We start from the raw sequence: 17,467 nt of genomic DNA, 5'->3' as shown, positions 1-17,467 counted from the left end.
TTGGGCAAAGTGTCCTGTGATCAGGTTAGGGTTAATTGGGGTTGCTGGGCAGAGTGTCCTGTGATCAGGTTAGGGTTAATTGGGGTTGCTGGGCAGAGTGTCCTGTGATCAGTTTAAGGTTAATTGGGGTTGCTGGGCAGTGTCCTGTGATCAGGTTAGGGTTAATTGGGGTTGTTGGGCAAAGTGTCCTGTGATCAGGTTAGGGTTAATTGGGGTTGCTGGGCAGAGTGTCCTGTGATCAGGTTAGGGTTAATTGGGGTTGCTGGGCAGAGTGTCCTGTGATCAAGTTAGGGTTAATTGGGGTTGTTGGGCAGAGTGTCCTGTGATCAGGTTAGGGTTAATTGGGGTTGTTGGGCAGAGTGTCCTGTGATCAGGTTAGGGTTAATTGGGGTTGTTGGGCAGAGTGTCCTGTGATCAGGTTAGGGTTAATTGGGGTTGTTGGGCAGAGTGTCCTGTGATCAGGTTAGGGTTAATTGGGGTTGCTGGGCAGTGTCCTGTGATCAGGTTAGGGTTAATTGGGGTTGTTGGGCAGTGTCCCGTGATCAGTTTAAGGTTAATTGGGGTTGAAGGGCAGAGTGTCCTGTGATCAGGTTAGGGTTAATTGGGGTTGTTGGGCAGAGTGTCCTGTGATCAGGTTAGGGTTAATTGGGGTTGCTGGGCAGAGTGTCCTGTGATCAGGTTAGGGTTAATTGGGGTTGATGGGGTTGCTGGGCAAAGTGGGTCAAAGAGCTGGAAGGTCCTATTCTGCGCTGTACTGCTAAATAAATAATTTGTATAAAAGTCAACAGGTAATATAAAAGGAGAACAAAAATAGTGAGGTAGTGTTCATGAAATCTGATGGCAGAGAGGAAAGGAGCTGTTCCTAAAACAATCATTGTGTGTCTTCTGGCTCCAGGATTAGTTAGGCTGGCACGGACTAGATAGGCTGAAGGGACTGGTTTCGCTGTAGTGTTCTACGACTGTGATCTATGTAAATCCTTCAAGAAGCAAAGGTGTAAATAGCAAACCCATTTAAAAATAACTCTGCTCCTCGCACATATACCAGCCCTGGTGCTGAGTGTCCAGCCAGTCCTCACAAATACTCGAGTCCAGCTGTGACCCACGACAGTGCTCTCTGTTGGGAGGTCAGTGAGGACAGAATGATATAGAGCACTATTGACGCACATGATTCAACAGAGTAATGTTTATACGTTTGTGAGTAATTATGTGGCAGCTCCCAGATGAAATGTGAAGTTAGAATGGTACTGGAATCTAATTAAAGATACAATGATTAGCAATAAAAAAGTGCTTTCAAACTTGACAGTGCAGCAGTCACTGGGTTTTTGGTCCATCAAAATTCATAGTTTGCGAATGTTTTCCTAAGTGGCTTAAAGACCACAAGGTGCATAATGTCCCATGTCGCAATGTCTCGATAGGCTGCACATTATTTCATGGGTTCTGTTATTGGTCAAAGGTCTTTTAAGATGGTGGAGCATATAGGAGAGATGGCAGAGGTAGTTTTTACACAGAGAGTGGTGGGTGTGTGGAACTCCCTGCCAGGGGTTGTGGTAGAGGCAGAGACATTAGGAACATTTAAGAGACTTTTAAACAGGCTTATTGTCTAAAGATTATTCCCCATTGGGAAGAAGACTCTGGTTGTCCACTCTAGCTATGCCTCTTATCATCTTGTATTGCTCTATCACCTCTCATCATCCTTTGGTACAAAGCAAAAGCCCTACCTCGTTCAACCTATTCCTATTCTTCTCTGCACCCTCTCGAAAGCTTCCACATCTTATAATGAGATGGCCAGAACTGAACACTACACTGCAAGTATGGTCTAACCAGAGTTTTACCTCATGGTCTAGAACTCAACCCCCCCCTCACCCGCCGACGGACTAATAAATGCCAATACACCATACGGCTCCTTAACCACCCTATCGACTTGTACTGCAACTTTGAGGGATTTATTTCTGAAAATTTTCCTGGTTTGGCTCAATTATATCTTGTCATAGTTTGATAGTCTCTGCTGACAAACTTCCAGTAGAAACTTACACTCAGTGGCCATTATTAGGTACACATGTATACCTGCTTGTTAATGCAAATATCGAACCAGCCAATCATGTGGCAGCAACTCAATACATCAAAACATGCAGACATGGTCAAGAGGTTCAGTTGTTGTTCAGACCAAACATAGGATGAGGAAGAAATATGATCCAAGTGACCTTGACTGTGGAATAATCATTGGTGCCAGACAGGGTGGTTTGTGTATCTCAGAAACTGCTGATCTTTTGGGATTTTCATGTACAATCATTCTCTAGAGTTTACAGAGAATGGTGTGAAAAACAAAAAAAAAACATCCAGTGGGTGAAAATGCCTTGAGTTCAGAGGAGCATGGCCAGACTGGTTCCAGATGACAGGGAATGAGAGTAATTCAAATTCCACGCATTACAGTATTGGTGTGCAGAAGAGCATCTCTGCATCTCAGAACACAACACATCAAATCTTTAAGTGGTTGGGCTGTAGCAGCAGAAGATCACAAACATTCACTCGGTCACCACTTTATTAGGTACAAGAGGCAGTTCAGACTAAATTTATTATCAAAGTACACATATGTCACCATATACAACCCTGAGATTCACTTTCTGATGGGCATACTCAATAAATCTAGTAACCATAATAGAATCTATGAAGGACTACACCAACAGGGCAGACAACCAGTGTGCAAAAGACAACAAACTGTGCAAATACAAAAACAAAGAAAATAGTAATAATAATAAATAAATAAGCAATAAATATCAAAATCAGGAGATGAAGAGTCATTGAAAGTGAGTCCATAGGCTGAGGTAACTATTCAATGATGGGGTAAGTGAAGTTGAGTTGTTATCCCCTCTGATTCTGGTTGAGGGGTAAAACTATTCCTGACCATGGTGGTGTGAGTCCAGAGACTCTAGTACCTTTTTCTTGATGGCAGCAGCAAGAAGAGAGCATAATCTTGGTGGTGGGGGCCCCTGATGATGGATGCTGCTTTCCTGTAACAGCATTTCGTGTAGATGTACTAAATGGTTGGGGGGGGGGGGGGGACTTTACCCGTGACAGACAAGGCCATATCCACTACTCTCAAGGCTATTGGTGTTTCCATTGCAGGCTGTGATGCAGCCAGTCAATATACTCCACACCATAGAAATTAGTCAAAGTTTTAGATGTCTTGCCAAGTCTTCACAAACTCTTAAGAAAGTAGAGGCGCTGCTGTGCTTTCTTCATAACTGCATTTTCATATTGGGCCCTGGACAGGTTCTCTGAATGATAACTTCAAGGAATTTAAAGTCACAGACCCTCTCCACCTCTGAACCCTGATGAGGACTGGTTTCTGGACCTCCGGTTTCCTCACCTTGAGGTCAATAATCAGCTCCTTGGTCTTGCTGATATTAAGAGGTTATTGTTGTGTCACCACCTTTGATTTGGCCAATGACAGTGGTGTCATATTTGCCATAAGCAAATATGGCATTGGAGTTTTGCTCAGCCTCAGTCATGAGTGTAAAGAGAGTAGGGCAGGGGGTAAGCACATGGCTTTGTGGTGCACCTGTGTTGATAGAGATCGTGGAAGAGATGTTGACGATCTGAACTGACTGAGATCTACAAATGAGGAAATCAAAGATTCAATTGCACAAGGAGATACTGAGGCCAAGATCTTGAAGCTTATTGATTAGTTTTGAGGGGATGATAGTATTGAATACAGAGCTGTAGTTGATAAAGGGCATCTTTGCTGTCCAGATGTTCCAGGGTTGAGTGACGGGTCAATGAAATGGTATCTTCTGTGGACCTGTTGCACTGGTAGGCAAATTGGAACAGATCAAAGTTGATTCTCGGGCAGGAGTTGATATGTTTCATCACCAACCTCTCAAAACGCTTCATCACTGTGGATGTAAGTGCTACTGGACAATCAAGTACCTAATAAAGTGGGCACTGAGTGTATATTGGTGATAGAAATTTTCAACCTGATATATATATATAATACCATTTTGTACCTGCAGCCCAGATGTTCCTGCATCTTTAACTTAATAAATCGTGCTGGATACTTGGTGCTCATAACTAGATGGTTTTGAACACACTCCAGATTCAGATTAATTAATTTTACACACATACATTGAAACAATGAAATATGTTTGTTTGAGTTAATTTAGGATGTGCCGGGGGGCTGCCCGCAGATGTTGGCACACGTTCCATAGCATACTCGGTATGGTATTCCATTGAAGCCATTCACACAAGTACATTGTTTTTTCCATTATTTTAGAGATACAGCAGCACAGTAATAGGCCCTTCCAGCTCAACGAGTCCACACTACTCAATAATGCCCACGTGACCAATTAACCTACTAACATGGAACATGGGAGGAAACAAACACCATCACGGGGAGTACATACAAACTCTTGTCAGCGGCAGAATTGAACCCTGTTTGCTAGAGCTAGAGGCAAGCACGGAGTCATAGAGCACTTCAGCACAAACACAGGCCCTTCAGCCTATTTCATCCATGATAGGTTGTTATTGTGTCTCATCCCATTGACCCACAACAGGACCATACCCCTCCCATCGATGTCCCTATCCAAACTTCCCTTACATGTTGTGCTGGAACCCACATCCACCACTTCCACTGGCAACTCATTCCACACTCTCACCACCCTCTGAGTGAAGAAGTTCCCCTTAACTATTTCACCTTTCACCCTTAATCCATGACCTCTAATCTGAGTCTCACTTGACCTGAGTGGAAAAGGCCTGCTTACATTTACCCCCTATCTATATCCTTTATAATTTTGTATACCTCTATCAAATCTCCCTTCATTCTCCTACATTCCAGGGAATAAAGCCCCAACCTATTCAACCTTTCCCTATAACTCAGGTCCTCAAGTCTTCTAGTTTCTTTCTCTGACACTGGCTGCTTTCTCCAGAGTCCATCAAACAAGGATGTAAGTTTATTGGCATCATATTCATGGGGCAAGCTGTACTGGGCAATTAACAAATTTTCTATCAGTGTTCCTAATGGTAGCTCCTCACTTTTTTTGTGTAGATCGACCTGGCCTCACCAGCATAAACAAGATAGAAAAAATCCAGGAGTCCTTCCTCCTTGCATTTGAACACTACATTAACTATCGCAAACACAATGTTGCCCACTTCTGGCCTAAACTACTGATGAAAGTGACTGACCTACGAATGATTGGAGCTTGCCATGCAAGTCGCTTTCTTCACATGAAAGTGGAATGTCCAACGGAGCTTTTTCCACCATTATTCCTGGAGGTCTTTGAAGATTAAGAACTTAATTTGGAACAGCTGCACTACATAATATCGTAAACTGTATTAGCACTACTGAGCGATGTTTAATTGCACTTCACACAGTACCTTTTTCCAGAAATGATGGAGAAACATTCCATTAATGTGGGTACTAGTGATTTTGAGGACGTAGCGCTTTTTTTGTACTCATTTTCACTTGTGTGGACTGATGTTGTACATGTTTGTTTTCGGATGAGATGATATGGTATAATATTGTTTGTGGTAAGGAACTTACAACACAATATTCAAATATGAGTTTTCTCCTGCGTGGATTTCAATGGAATTAAATCGACTAAATGCACTAGTTGCAGGCAAGTCACCATTGCCAAAGGCTTAACTAATTTGATGTTTTTAGGGAAATTTAGAATAGTTCTGAGGTGAAAAATTAAGTCATTTTCTTTCACTGGAGCTAAAATTCAAATATAAAGAAGATAACTACTAGGGTGCCTCTCCTCCACCAACATCTGTACTATATTCCGATTGTTATTTATTCATTGAGAAACACACACAAAATGCTGGAGGAGCTCAGCAGGTCAGACAGCATCTGTGAAGGGGAAAATACAGTTGATGTTTTGGGCTGAGACCCTATTCTCCTTCATAGATGCCCCCTGAGTTCCTCCAGCATTTTGTGTGTGTTTCTCTGGTCCCCTTCCTCCTTTCCTTTCTTCCATACTCCACTGTCATCTCTGATCAGATTCCTTTTTCTTCAGCCCCTTAACTCTTCCGCCTATCCCTTTCCAACCAGATTTCTGGAATCTGCAGAATCACTTGTGTTACTTATTCACTCAAAATGCTAGTGGAATGCAGCAGGCCAGGCAGCATCTCTAGGAAGAAACGTCGACTGCAATTCTTCCTAGAGATGCTGCCTGGCCTGCTGCATTCCATCAGCATTTTGTGTGTGTTGCTTGAATTCCCAGCATCTGCAGATTTCCTCGTGTTTACTTATTCAGTTTCTGTAAATACCCAATTATGTAAATATTGTTTATGTAAAGTAAGGAGCAAAAATAGATGCTGTTATATCGTGTTGTGCAAATGAACAAACGTGTATAAACTAGCATCTACAAAACCTCAATACACTTCAGTAAGAATAGAATCTAAACAACACAGGAACTAACCGAGTTAATCAACTGCCTTCTAAAGCAAGTTACCATTTGCAGCAGCTGACGTTGCACAGACTGTTCCACAAGTAGACAGTTCCAATCAGTCCGACTGAAGAGGCAGCCAGAGATTTTAAGTGGAAAATGTCATTTGGATTGCTTTTCTGAAGTTGCAATTGATTACAGGGGGGAAAGGGGAAAAGGGCTCAAATCTAGCTTTAGATATGCTGCATCTTTCTGGAACACTAGCCTTGAGCATCAGCAAGGGAGAAACATCTCTCCCTCACACTGACATCATTAATTTGACCTCTGTATTCCACTGAGAAGATTTTCTCTGTATTTACTAAATGCAGCTGCTGTCTGTCAGGAACTCTTTTATTAACTGGGAACGTGCCTGTGCAAGATCCACTTCTTAACCAAATAGATCATCCAGATTAATCCTTTTTTTGAGCTTTTATTCACCTCTAGATGTCATAAACACTTTCCACAGCTTGAGAGAGGTTATTTTTACGGTGCTAATCAGTTTGCAAGTGGTGCTCTCAATGCCTCCCGTGAATGGAGCTTTAACTTCTGCAGTTTATTCTCTGCAAACTGTGGGAATGAATACTAGGGTCTACAATGTCAATATATATGCCTTGATACTGACATTCTTACAGTGCCATGTACCTTGTTCAAAAGTACCAGGAATCCATTCTCTTTGCAAACACAGTAGTTCTAGATTAACGTTGCTGATGAGAGTTTCAGGATGAAGGAATGACTTTTTGTTAGACCATTTTTCCATGTTACTTTATTTTATTTTAATCTAGAACAGGCGTTCCCAACCTGGGGTCCACAGACCCCTCGGTTAATGGCAGGGGTTCAAGACATATAATAGGTTGGGAGCCCCTGGTTTAGAGATACAACACAGAACAGGCCCTTGCGGCCCAACGAGCTATGCTTTCCGCCCAGCACCCCACCTGTTTACCCCTAACAGGACACTATGCCATGACCAGTGAACCTACTAACTGGTACGCCTTTGCACTGTGGGAGGAAACCGGAGTAACCGGAAAAAAAACCCACACGGTCATGGGGAGAACATACAAGCTCTTTACAAATGAAGCAGGAATTTAACTCCGAACTCCACTGCCCCGTACTGTAATAGCATCACACTAACTGCGATGGTACCGTGGCGCCCCAAAGCCTTGTCTTTTTTTCTAGACCTTTTCCCCATGTTCTACCAGTAACGATGTGCTGACTGCAGCTTTCAACATAACTTTCTGTTTTATCTGACTGTATCATATCAGTGGGAAATTGAAGTTCAGTGCAGAACTTTCAAAACAAAAACACAGCCAGACTTATGGAATGTAAGCTTGTATCCAGCACTGAATAAAAGCTATCTTTATACAGGTACACAGCGCGAAACGGGCCCCTCCAGCCCAACAAGCCAACTGCCCAGCAACCAACCTATTTAACTCTAGCCTAATCACAGGGCATTTTACCATGACCAGAAAACCTACTAACCGGTACATCTTTGGACGGTGTGAGGAAACCCACCCACACATGGGAAGGACATACAACCTTTATCATAGAGGGCGTCCAAATTGAACTCCGAACTCTGGCATCCCAAGCTGTAATAGTGTTGTGCTAACCTCAATGCTACCGTGAAAGCACTGTTATGCTCCTGATTTCTTTCCTATGCTGAAGTACTGCTTTTACCCAAAACAAATCTTACAGTACAACAAATCTACATTTAGTGGCCACTTTACTAGGTATACCTGCTCATTAATGCAAGTATCTAATCAGCCAATCATCTAGCAGCAAAATGCATAAAAGCATGCAGACATGGTCAAGAGATTCAGTTGTTGTTCACACCAAACGTCAGAGCTAAGTGAATGACCGAGGAATGATTGCTGGTGCCAGACAGGGTGGTTTGAGTATCTCAGAAACTGCTGATCTCCTGATTTTCACACACAACAGTCTCTAGAGTTTGCAGAGAATGTTGCGAGAAACAAAATCATCCAGTGAGCAGCAGTTTTGTGGGTGAAAATGCCTTGTCAATGAGAGAGGTCAGAGGGGAATTGACTGGTTCAAGCTGACAGGAAAGCAACAGTAACTCAAGTAACCATGCGCTACAACAAAGTTGTGCAGAAGAGCTGCTATGAATGTACAACATGTCAAACCTTAAACCAGATGGGCTGCAGGTGCAGAAGATCACACCGGATTCCACTCCTGTATGTCATAAAGAGGCCAATGAGTTTAATTGTGTCTAAATGAGATGAAAGAAAAGATGCATGACAGAGGATTTTAAGGGGCAAAAATGCAAAGGATATTAAGTAATTAAGCATTACTTTTAAGAAAAATAATTTTCCCTGAGATTTTAAGAAAGGCTTGCCCTTCCAACAGAGCTTGGTTGGAATATTGCACAGACTTTGTCAGTTCTCTGTCGTTAATTTCAATGACTTTGTAATTTAATACATACTAATACCCATTAGTCAAGACGTAGCCGAATTCATGAGCTAAGAAAATTGAATGCACAGACAATCAGGATAAAATGAACTGTGTAGCAAGCTAGAATTCTAATTTTTATATTTGAAGTACATTAATTAATATTGAATGATATAGCTAAGGAAAATAAGCCACTTTTATAGAATCTTATCAGATGTTTGCACACTTAATTAAATTTATGATATTTCCTTGATATTTTTAATAAGAACGACCACTTGAAGAAGCTAGAATTTAAACAAATGAAGCAAAAGTCACCTTTCCAATCTTGTTGAAATATTTAATTGGTATGTAAATATGATGGTCTGTTTGTGCTGTAATGTTCGTTGTGTGAGGAAGATAGCGATGACAAAATATGGCAAGTAAGCCTCGAGTTTGCACTGTAAAAAAATGTAAGTTGTTTTGTGTTCTGCTTAGCAGCTGTTAAATTTGTACAGAAATATTCCATTGAGTAAATTTTACTTTAAATCTTTATAGATTCAAAATTAGTATTTCTCAATGTATTCCTATAAGAGCCTCCACTGCCTGGAGAGCAAGCATTCATATAGGAGTAAAAACAATTTGTTAAACTCATCTTGCATATGCTGCCTGTAATGTATGTACTGATTAATAATTTTGCTTTCTTGTCATATGAATATTACAATGTCATGTGGTCCCAAAGTGACTCGTATGTCCAGTTTGAATGTTTGTGATTTTCCATGATTTCATGTTGAATCTATACTTGTTGGGGTGTTATCGAATGCACATAGTGACAATAAATGAACATATGATATATATATCACATAGGGAACGGGGAAGGGGGGCTGCATGCTAGCATTTAATTGACTACGTGCCGGAACTGATCAGGGCATGATGCTGATATTTGGCTTGCCTACGACCAGAGGGCACAGCCTCCGAATAGTAAGGACGTCCCTTTGAACAGAGTTGAGCAGGAATTCCTCTAGTCAGAGGGTAGTAAATCTGTGGAATTCATTGCTACAGACGGCTGTAGAGCCCAAGTCATTGGGTATATTTAAAGTGGAGATTGATGGGTTCTTGATTAGTCATGGTGTCAAACGGTATAGGAAGAAATTAGGAGAAAGGGGTTGAAGGGAATAATAATTAGCCATGATGAAATAACAGAGACCTGATGGGCTGAATAGCCTAATTCTTCTCCTATGTATTATGATCTTACCAGCACTTTAGAATCCTTCACATCTGTCCATATCCCTGGAGCATGCCCAGGGTTGGATCAGTCTGTTCACACCCTTAGTGTGATATTTGACCCCAAGTTAAGTTATAAGCCACATTTCTGTATTGGTGCTATGACAGCCTGTCCTACCTCTGGAGCAGTACCTCACAAACACACACACTCACCTACTAACCTACAGAAAGTCCAAGTCACCCTACACCATGATGCACATCGGTCACTGCTAGCTCACTTCAAATACCCCACTGGCCTTCTCTTTCTCTACCTCCAAAGTCAGCTTCAGACCTAAAATCTTGAACTACCTGCACTCCTGAAACTCTGACCTCCTGAGCATCCCTGAATTAAACCACTCCACCTCCGGCAGCTGTGCCTTTGTCTTTACAAAATCTCAGCCCTGTAACTCCATAGCAAAGCCTTCCCCCGTCGCTGCAGCTGAAGAGTTCATCTCCCGTTTACAACACTACAGACGCTGTATGGTTACATCAGCACCTTGATCTCTGCAATGGAATTGCTGGAATAAATTTCAGTGGCATTTTACATTCCAGTAATGAGTACAAAGAGCTGTTTATACAACTGCTGGGGCAAAAGTGTCTGGGCAACAGTGGTGTGCAGAAGAACATCTCTGAATGCACAACATGTCAAACCTTAGTGGATGGGCTACAGCAGCAGAAGACCATGGATATTCATACAGTCACCATCATTATATGCCATGTCGTAAGATGCTGGTGATCATGGTCTCTCCATAATTGTGGTGGTTCTTGGCAAACTTTTCTACAGAAGTGATTTGCCACTGTCTCCTTTTGGGCAGGGTCTTTACCAGACAGGCTTCCCCAGCTGTTATCAACAAAGGTTCTCTGCCTGGCATCAGTGATCACATAACCAGGACTTGTGATATGCAACAGATGCTCATACGACCATCCACCACCTCCCACGGCTTCACTTGACCCTGATTTGGGGGGGGGGGGGGGGGGTGCGCTAAGCAGGTGCTACACCTTGCCCAAGGGTGACCTGCAGGCTAGCAGAGGGAAGGAGCACCTTACACCTCCTTTGGAACACCCAATTCACACACTGAGTGTGTGTGATGACTTTGAAAGCTGAGATTTAAAAGAAAATCCTCTCCAAATAAAAGTGAATTGAGAAATAGCTGTAGAAATGTATTTCATAATGAAATGCACTGATGAATGTTAACAAAAAAAAACCTTAGTGAAATTCAAGCATTGGAGCCAGTGAACAAACTGTTCTCAGTTTTGGATACTGACATCCAGCTTCAAGCCTTTCTTGGAGCTTTGTTCCTGGTTTATTTGTGTGAAACATTAAATGTTGTTTTCAGTTTGAAATTACTCAGGTTGGTTCTTAGGTTTGTTTAAACAGTTATCATTCTGCTAAATGAAAAGAAACAAGCTTACATACAAAACACACAATAAGAGGGATAATAAATCGGCCATGCTGGAATGGCAGAGCAGACTCGATGGGCTGAATGGCCTAATTTGCTGCAATGTCTTACAGTCGTGTGGTCTAAAATTCTGGAAGAATTCAGCAGGTCAATCAGCTTCTATGGAGAGGAGTTGGACCGAGACCCTTCATCTGGGCTGCCAGTGTCCAATAACTGCCTCTTAGCTACTCGAAGACTTCAAGCTCAGGAACCTGTATGAAGCAAGTCATTGGAGCTGGCCAGCATGGATGCCTGTCTGTACCTTGGCCTAATCTGCAGTCCGTCGGGAGGCTAACGTGGACTGCCAGAGAACACTGAAGTTTAGATTCACACTAGGTTAACTGTGGAGTCAGAAATAGAAATGTAAAGTGCAGACGTTCTTCATCAGCCATCAAACTGCATCAGGATATACAACTCCCCTCCACTGCACTCAAATACTGAAACAAGGAAACCAATCTGAATAAAATAGGACCTGATCTTAAAACATGTCAGATCCACATCAGCTCAGAATATGATACAAAGCAAACTTCTCCCCAGGCAATATACACAAAATGCTGCAGGAACTCAGCAGGTCAAGCAGCATTAATGGAAATGAATAAACAGTTGACATTTGAGACCCTTCATCAGGACCCTCCCATAAGTACACAAAATGCTGGAGGAACTCAGCAGGTCAGGCAGCTTTCATGGAGGGGAATAAACAGTCGAGGTTTCAGTAAGAGACCCTTCATCAGGAATGCAATCAAGACCCTTCCTAATAAAGGGTCTTAGCCCGAAACATCAGATGTTTATTTATTTCTGTAGATGCTGAGTTCCTCCAGCTTTTTGAATGTGTTGCTCTAGAATTCCTGTGTTTATAAACTTCTCCAAGCTTGGTTTTAGTTGCAAAGAGAGAAGGTTACCATTGTTAAAAGCCACATTTTTATCAGATGGTTATGGAAACAAGGGATCAAAAGTAATAAAATAACATACAGATTTTAAATTTCAAATCAGTTGGATTTGAAATCACTTGTATTCAAGAATAATTACCAAGCAATGTGTAAATTATTCTGTATAAAGTGAAGTTAAAATGCTTGACCCTCCAACTACGAACTCTTAAGTCCAGAGGGCACAACCTCAGAATAGAGGGACTCCCATTTGGAACAGAGATGAGGAAAAATTTCTTTAGCCTGAAGATGATGAAACTGGGGATTGCTATAGGCGGCCGTGGAGGCCAAGTCATTGGGTACGTTTAAAGCAGAGGTAGATAGATTCTTGATTAGTCAGGGCACCAAAGGTTATGGGGAGAAGACAGGAGAATGGGGTTGAGATGGATATTAGAACACGATGGAATTGTGGGGCAGACTCGAAGGGTCGAGTGACCTAATTCTGCTCCTGTGCTCAGGGTCTTATTATAAGTGATTAACTTTCTTTTGCAGGAAAGGAGAAGAGTTTTGAGGTAAACAGGCGTGTTCTCCTCCAGCAATTGGTGTGTGTCTTTTAAGCTTTGTTTCACTTAAGTAATCCTTTTTTATCCTTGAGAACAAGGAATTTCCCGGGGAAGATTCTGGGGTTCATTTTCCTATTTTGAATGAGCTACAACTGCAGGAAAAGTCTGTCCAAAAGATTATTCTACGTTACTGTTGATAAACAAGAATGCTCAGTGTTTTAACAACTTACAGATGCAAATAATTTTAGTCCAGAAAAATCAAACTTGTTTAATTTATTGCTACTGTGTGCATTCATTTCCCTATTTGTCCTAACTCAAGTTGTCAATGTTTTTATGCCTGGGATAGTCTTTAATACCGAAGTGCCCATTATTCCTGTGTGGGGTTTGACCCTCTGTCAGCAGAATGTTTGATCATTTTGGCTATTGTAATCAAATTCAGTGCTGCTACATTACATTCCTTGATCAAAAATATGCTTACTTAACTGGATAGTAATAGATTTTCCCTCTTGTAGTTCAGGGTAATTGTAATAAGCCTAACTGTTCACAATTTGTAAATAGAACCACATGTGTTAGAAACACTCAGCTAATCAGGTGGCATTCAACACGTATTCAAACTTTAAGTTGAAGAACCTCCATTACAACCATTTGCAAGTGTGTAAGACGGCACAACTATGGATTGCACCCTCGAAATCTTTGTGGTTTTCCGACTCATAGATGGAACACTCCATCATATCAATAGGGATAATTCTCAGTCAGATACAAAGAGGTCTTCACTTACAGCCAGCATCATGCTATGACATACTGCTGCAACCATACAGAACAGACTTGTAACTACCAGTATTTCACCCACATTAGAGTTCAGAATGTACTGCACAACTGCATATTTATAACCATATGCTGGCTGTTTTCGTCAGATTAAACTGCTAAGAGAATATCACTCAGCCTTCGTTCCACGTTGCTGTATTGCCAGAGGGAATATTTAACATATAATTTCATTATTATGTGCTTTGAGTTATATCCTATTTACATTCAACTGATCTACAAGATCTTTTTGAGATTGTCACTGCAAGAATGGATAAGGAGGGTGGATGGGAGAATATGCAGTATACTTTTGGAAATCCTTTGATAAGGCCCTACAAAGGTAAATGTTCAGCAATGTAATGGTTAAATACTGGCACAAGCTGACAGCTAGTTAACAAAGTAAGCAATGGGTAGCAATAATAATTCACAAAATGCTATAGGAAATCAGGAGGTCAGGCAGGCTCAATGGACAGTGGCATTTCAGGATCAGACCCTTCATCAGGATTGGAAAGGGAGGGAGAAAAAGCCAGCTTGATCTTCACTCAAAGATCATGAGAAATGGAGACAGATTCCAGCTTCTTCCCCCTTCCATTCCAGTCCTGAAGAAGGGCTCAGCCTGAAATATGGACTACTTATTCCAGTTCATAGATGCTGCCTGACCTGCTGAGTCCCTCCAGCGTTTTATGGGTTTCCAGCATCTGCGGAATCTCTTACATTATGAATGGCAATAACAGATCTTTCTCAGGTTGCCGGGTGGTGACGAGTGGGATACTGCAGGTCTGCGTACCTTGCCATACAGCTTATCACAATCCACACCAATGATTTGGCTTAGAAGAATGAAATGTTACATTGGGGTTATAAGCAAGGACAGAATAGTAACAAGTAAAATGGAATATAATGTGCAAAACAGAATCCACTCCCCTCCCTAAAACTGAGAAGTTGTTTTTTGTCAATGTGATACATTGAGAACTGTTCATGTGAAAAGGGTCCTGATAGCTAATGTGAAATGCAGCAAGCACTCTTGAAGGCAAGTGGTACACTGCCCTTCAGCACAGGAGGATTCAGGTATAGAAGGTGTAATGCAATTATACAGAACATTAATAATCATGTATCTAAAGTATTATGTGTAGTTCGGTCATCTTATGTTTTAAAGCTTTAAGTGCAATGAAGATACACCAGTCTGGATCCCCGGATGGTAGTTTGATCTGTAACAACCTGGGGTCTACAGAACCCCCGGGTAGTGGGTTTGGTCTATAACAGGGGGTTCCCAACCATGGGACCCCTTTGCTTAATGATATTGGTCAATGGCATAGAAAAGGCTGGAAACTCCTGCTCTATGAGGAGGGAATGAGTAGATTAAGCCTCTATCGTCAAGAGTTTGTAAAAGCAAGTTTTATCTCATTGAGATTTACAGAATTCTTACCAAGTTCAACTGAAGAGATGCATGTAAAAAATATTTCAAGTACCGGGGCTCACCAACTCTCAGTAAGGGGCAGGCCACTGAGGCTTTGGAATTCTTTCCCTCGCGGAGACCCAAGAGTTATAGATTCTGGAAGATCACTGGAAATGGAGATAGCGTGGGAGAATGATGCTTAGACACAATCTAGTTGAATGGTGGAGCACGTTTAAGGGGGATTTAGACAACTCCTTATACGAACGGAAGATTCGGGATAGACTCATGGCATCAAACAGCATTGCAGAGAGGGAAACAGTGTTAACGTGTCATGGTAACATTCTTTCATCAGAACTGTGTTGTCTTTCATTAACCGTCTCTCCACTGAGGCTGTCTGACCTGCTGAGTATTTCAAACATGGAGCAACACACACAAAATGCTGGAGGAACTCAGCAAGCCAGCTAGCATTTACTGGAGGGGAATCAAACAGTTGCCATTTGGGGCTGAGACCATTCGTCAGGACTGGCAAGGAAGGGGGAAGAATGTATTTCAAACATACTGTGTTTGAATTTCAATTTTCAAGCATCTGCCTTTGGATATTTAAGTCTGTGATGTTTGTGTTTTCCTGTTAACCCTTTCTGTGGTTCCTCTGGAGCTGTTCCATAAATCTGATTGACTTTGATAACAGAAACCCAAAGCCCACAACCCACCTTCACCAGCCTGTGAGATCAATGGAAATCTTGTATGAACTGACAATCTAATACTTGCTGATATTCAGGAAAAAAATTATTAGAATCCAAATAAATTTATTATCATACTGCTTCCTCTGGAGTTAGCATCCTTTTTTAAAAAACTGTAACTGATGCAATTGTGTTTTATTTTGCTGTTAAATGGCACATTAATGCTTCTGCCTAGTAATTCTTTATGTAAATGCTGATAATCTAAGGTACTTTTAATTAAATGTAAATGCAGAACCCCAAAAAAGCTAAAATGTCAATAACTAAGCTAGACAGAAATGGTTGCATAACTGTTTGTGAATGATAGGGATATATAAATGCACACTGTGAAGAAAGAGGTATACAAAGCAGTTACATGCTCTAACGTATTGTCGGGGTAGTCACTGTTGACAATCATATCATGTAATGAGTATGAAATGTTTTAGAAATGGTGCAGAAAATATTTTATGTAACTGTGATGCTGTATTTTAGTATAGATATTTTATGTAATAAAACAAACTTGGGGAAAATAATCATTGTCTGTAAAATGAATTAGTCTCCCAATCTTTGTTGAAGTTCTATACAGCCTGGGGTCACCTTATTAGGTACACCTGCTTGTTAATGCAAGAATGAAATCAACCAATCATAAGGCAACACCGCAATGCATAAAAGCATGCGGGCACAGTCAAGGGGTTCAGTTGTTGTTCATACCAAATATCCACTCTTCAGTGACTGATAATGGGATGATTGCTGGTGCCAGATGGAGTGGTTTGAGTATCTCAGAAACTGCTCATCTCTTGGGACTTTCATTCATAACAGCTTCTAGAATTTACAGAGCATGGTGTGTAAAACAAAAAAAGAATCTAGTGAGCAGCAATTCTGTGGTAAAAACACCTTATTAATGAGAGAGGTCAGCAGGAAATGGCCAGTCTAACAGGAAGGTAACTAACTCAGATATCCACACCAGCAGTGGTGTGCAGAAGAGCATCTCTGAGAGCAACAACACAGTGAAACGTGAAGTGGGCAAGCTACAGCAGATCATAAACACCCAGTGGCACTCTATTAGGTACAGGAGGTATTCAGAAAATAGCCCCTGAATGTATACTTTAATCTTCAGCCACTTGTAAAGAGGTACCAGTATATGCGGTAACCTGTCTATAGGGTGTCATGGTAGCATAGTGGTTAGCATAACTATTTAAATGTGCTTTAATTCCCACCTCTGTCAGTAAGGAGTTTGTACATTCTGCGACCTCCAGGTGTTCCAAGTTTTCTTCCACATCCCAAAGACGTAGACATGCTCTGTTAGTGCAGGAAATGGTGACACTTACAGGCTGCCCAGCACAATCCTCGTTGCAAACAACGGGAATTCCAAACAACACTCACAGAATGCTGGAGGAACTCAATAGGCCAGGCTACACCTATGGGAAAAATGTAGTCGACGTTTTGGGCTGAACACTTCTGCAGGACTGGAGAAAAAAGCAGAGTAGCTTGATTTGATTTGTGCAAATGCTTCACTCCACTGAATGTTGCAATGTACACGTGACCAATATTAATCTTATTCTATCTAAGAGTTCTTTTAATGTTTCTGCCACTACCACCACCCTAAGTAAGTTGTCAAATGCTAGGTTGGC

At 41.5% G+C, this 17,467-nt stretch overlaps 1 protein-coding gene across 12 annotated transcripts in view; it reads left to right on the top strand.

Moving 5' to 3' along the window:
• LOC132378242 (thyroid hormone receptor beta) overlaps positions 1-17,467 on the top strand; it is a 220,174-nt gene that overhangs the window by 174,518 nt on the left and 28,189 nt on the right. For 3 of the 12 annotated variants that reach the window (XM_059944985.1, XM_059944983.1, XM_059944988.1), the window contains one exon: positions 5,042-16,389. The exons of the other annotated variants lie outside the window; for them this stretch is intronic. In XM_059944985.1, coding sequence (XP_059800968.1) covers positions 5,042-5,283 — 242 coding nt within the window. In that variant the 3' untranslated portion in view covers positions 5,284-16,389. Of the gene's footprint in view, positions 1-5,041; positions 16,390-17,467 lie in introns of those variants that run through there. 12 annotated transcript variants of the gene reach the window in all.

Source organism: Hypanus sabinus, chromosome 20 (assembly GCF_030144855.1).
Source record: "Hypanus sabinus isolate sHypSab1 chromosome 20, sHypSab1.hap1, whole genome shotgun sequence".
NCBI classification, from domain to species: Eukaryota; Metazoa; Chordata; class Chondrichthyes; order Myliobatiformes; family Dasyatidae; genus Hypanus; species Hypanus sabinus.
This window is presented reverse-complemented; position numbering and strand designations above follow the sequence as displayed.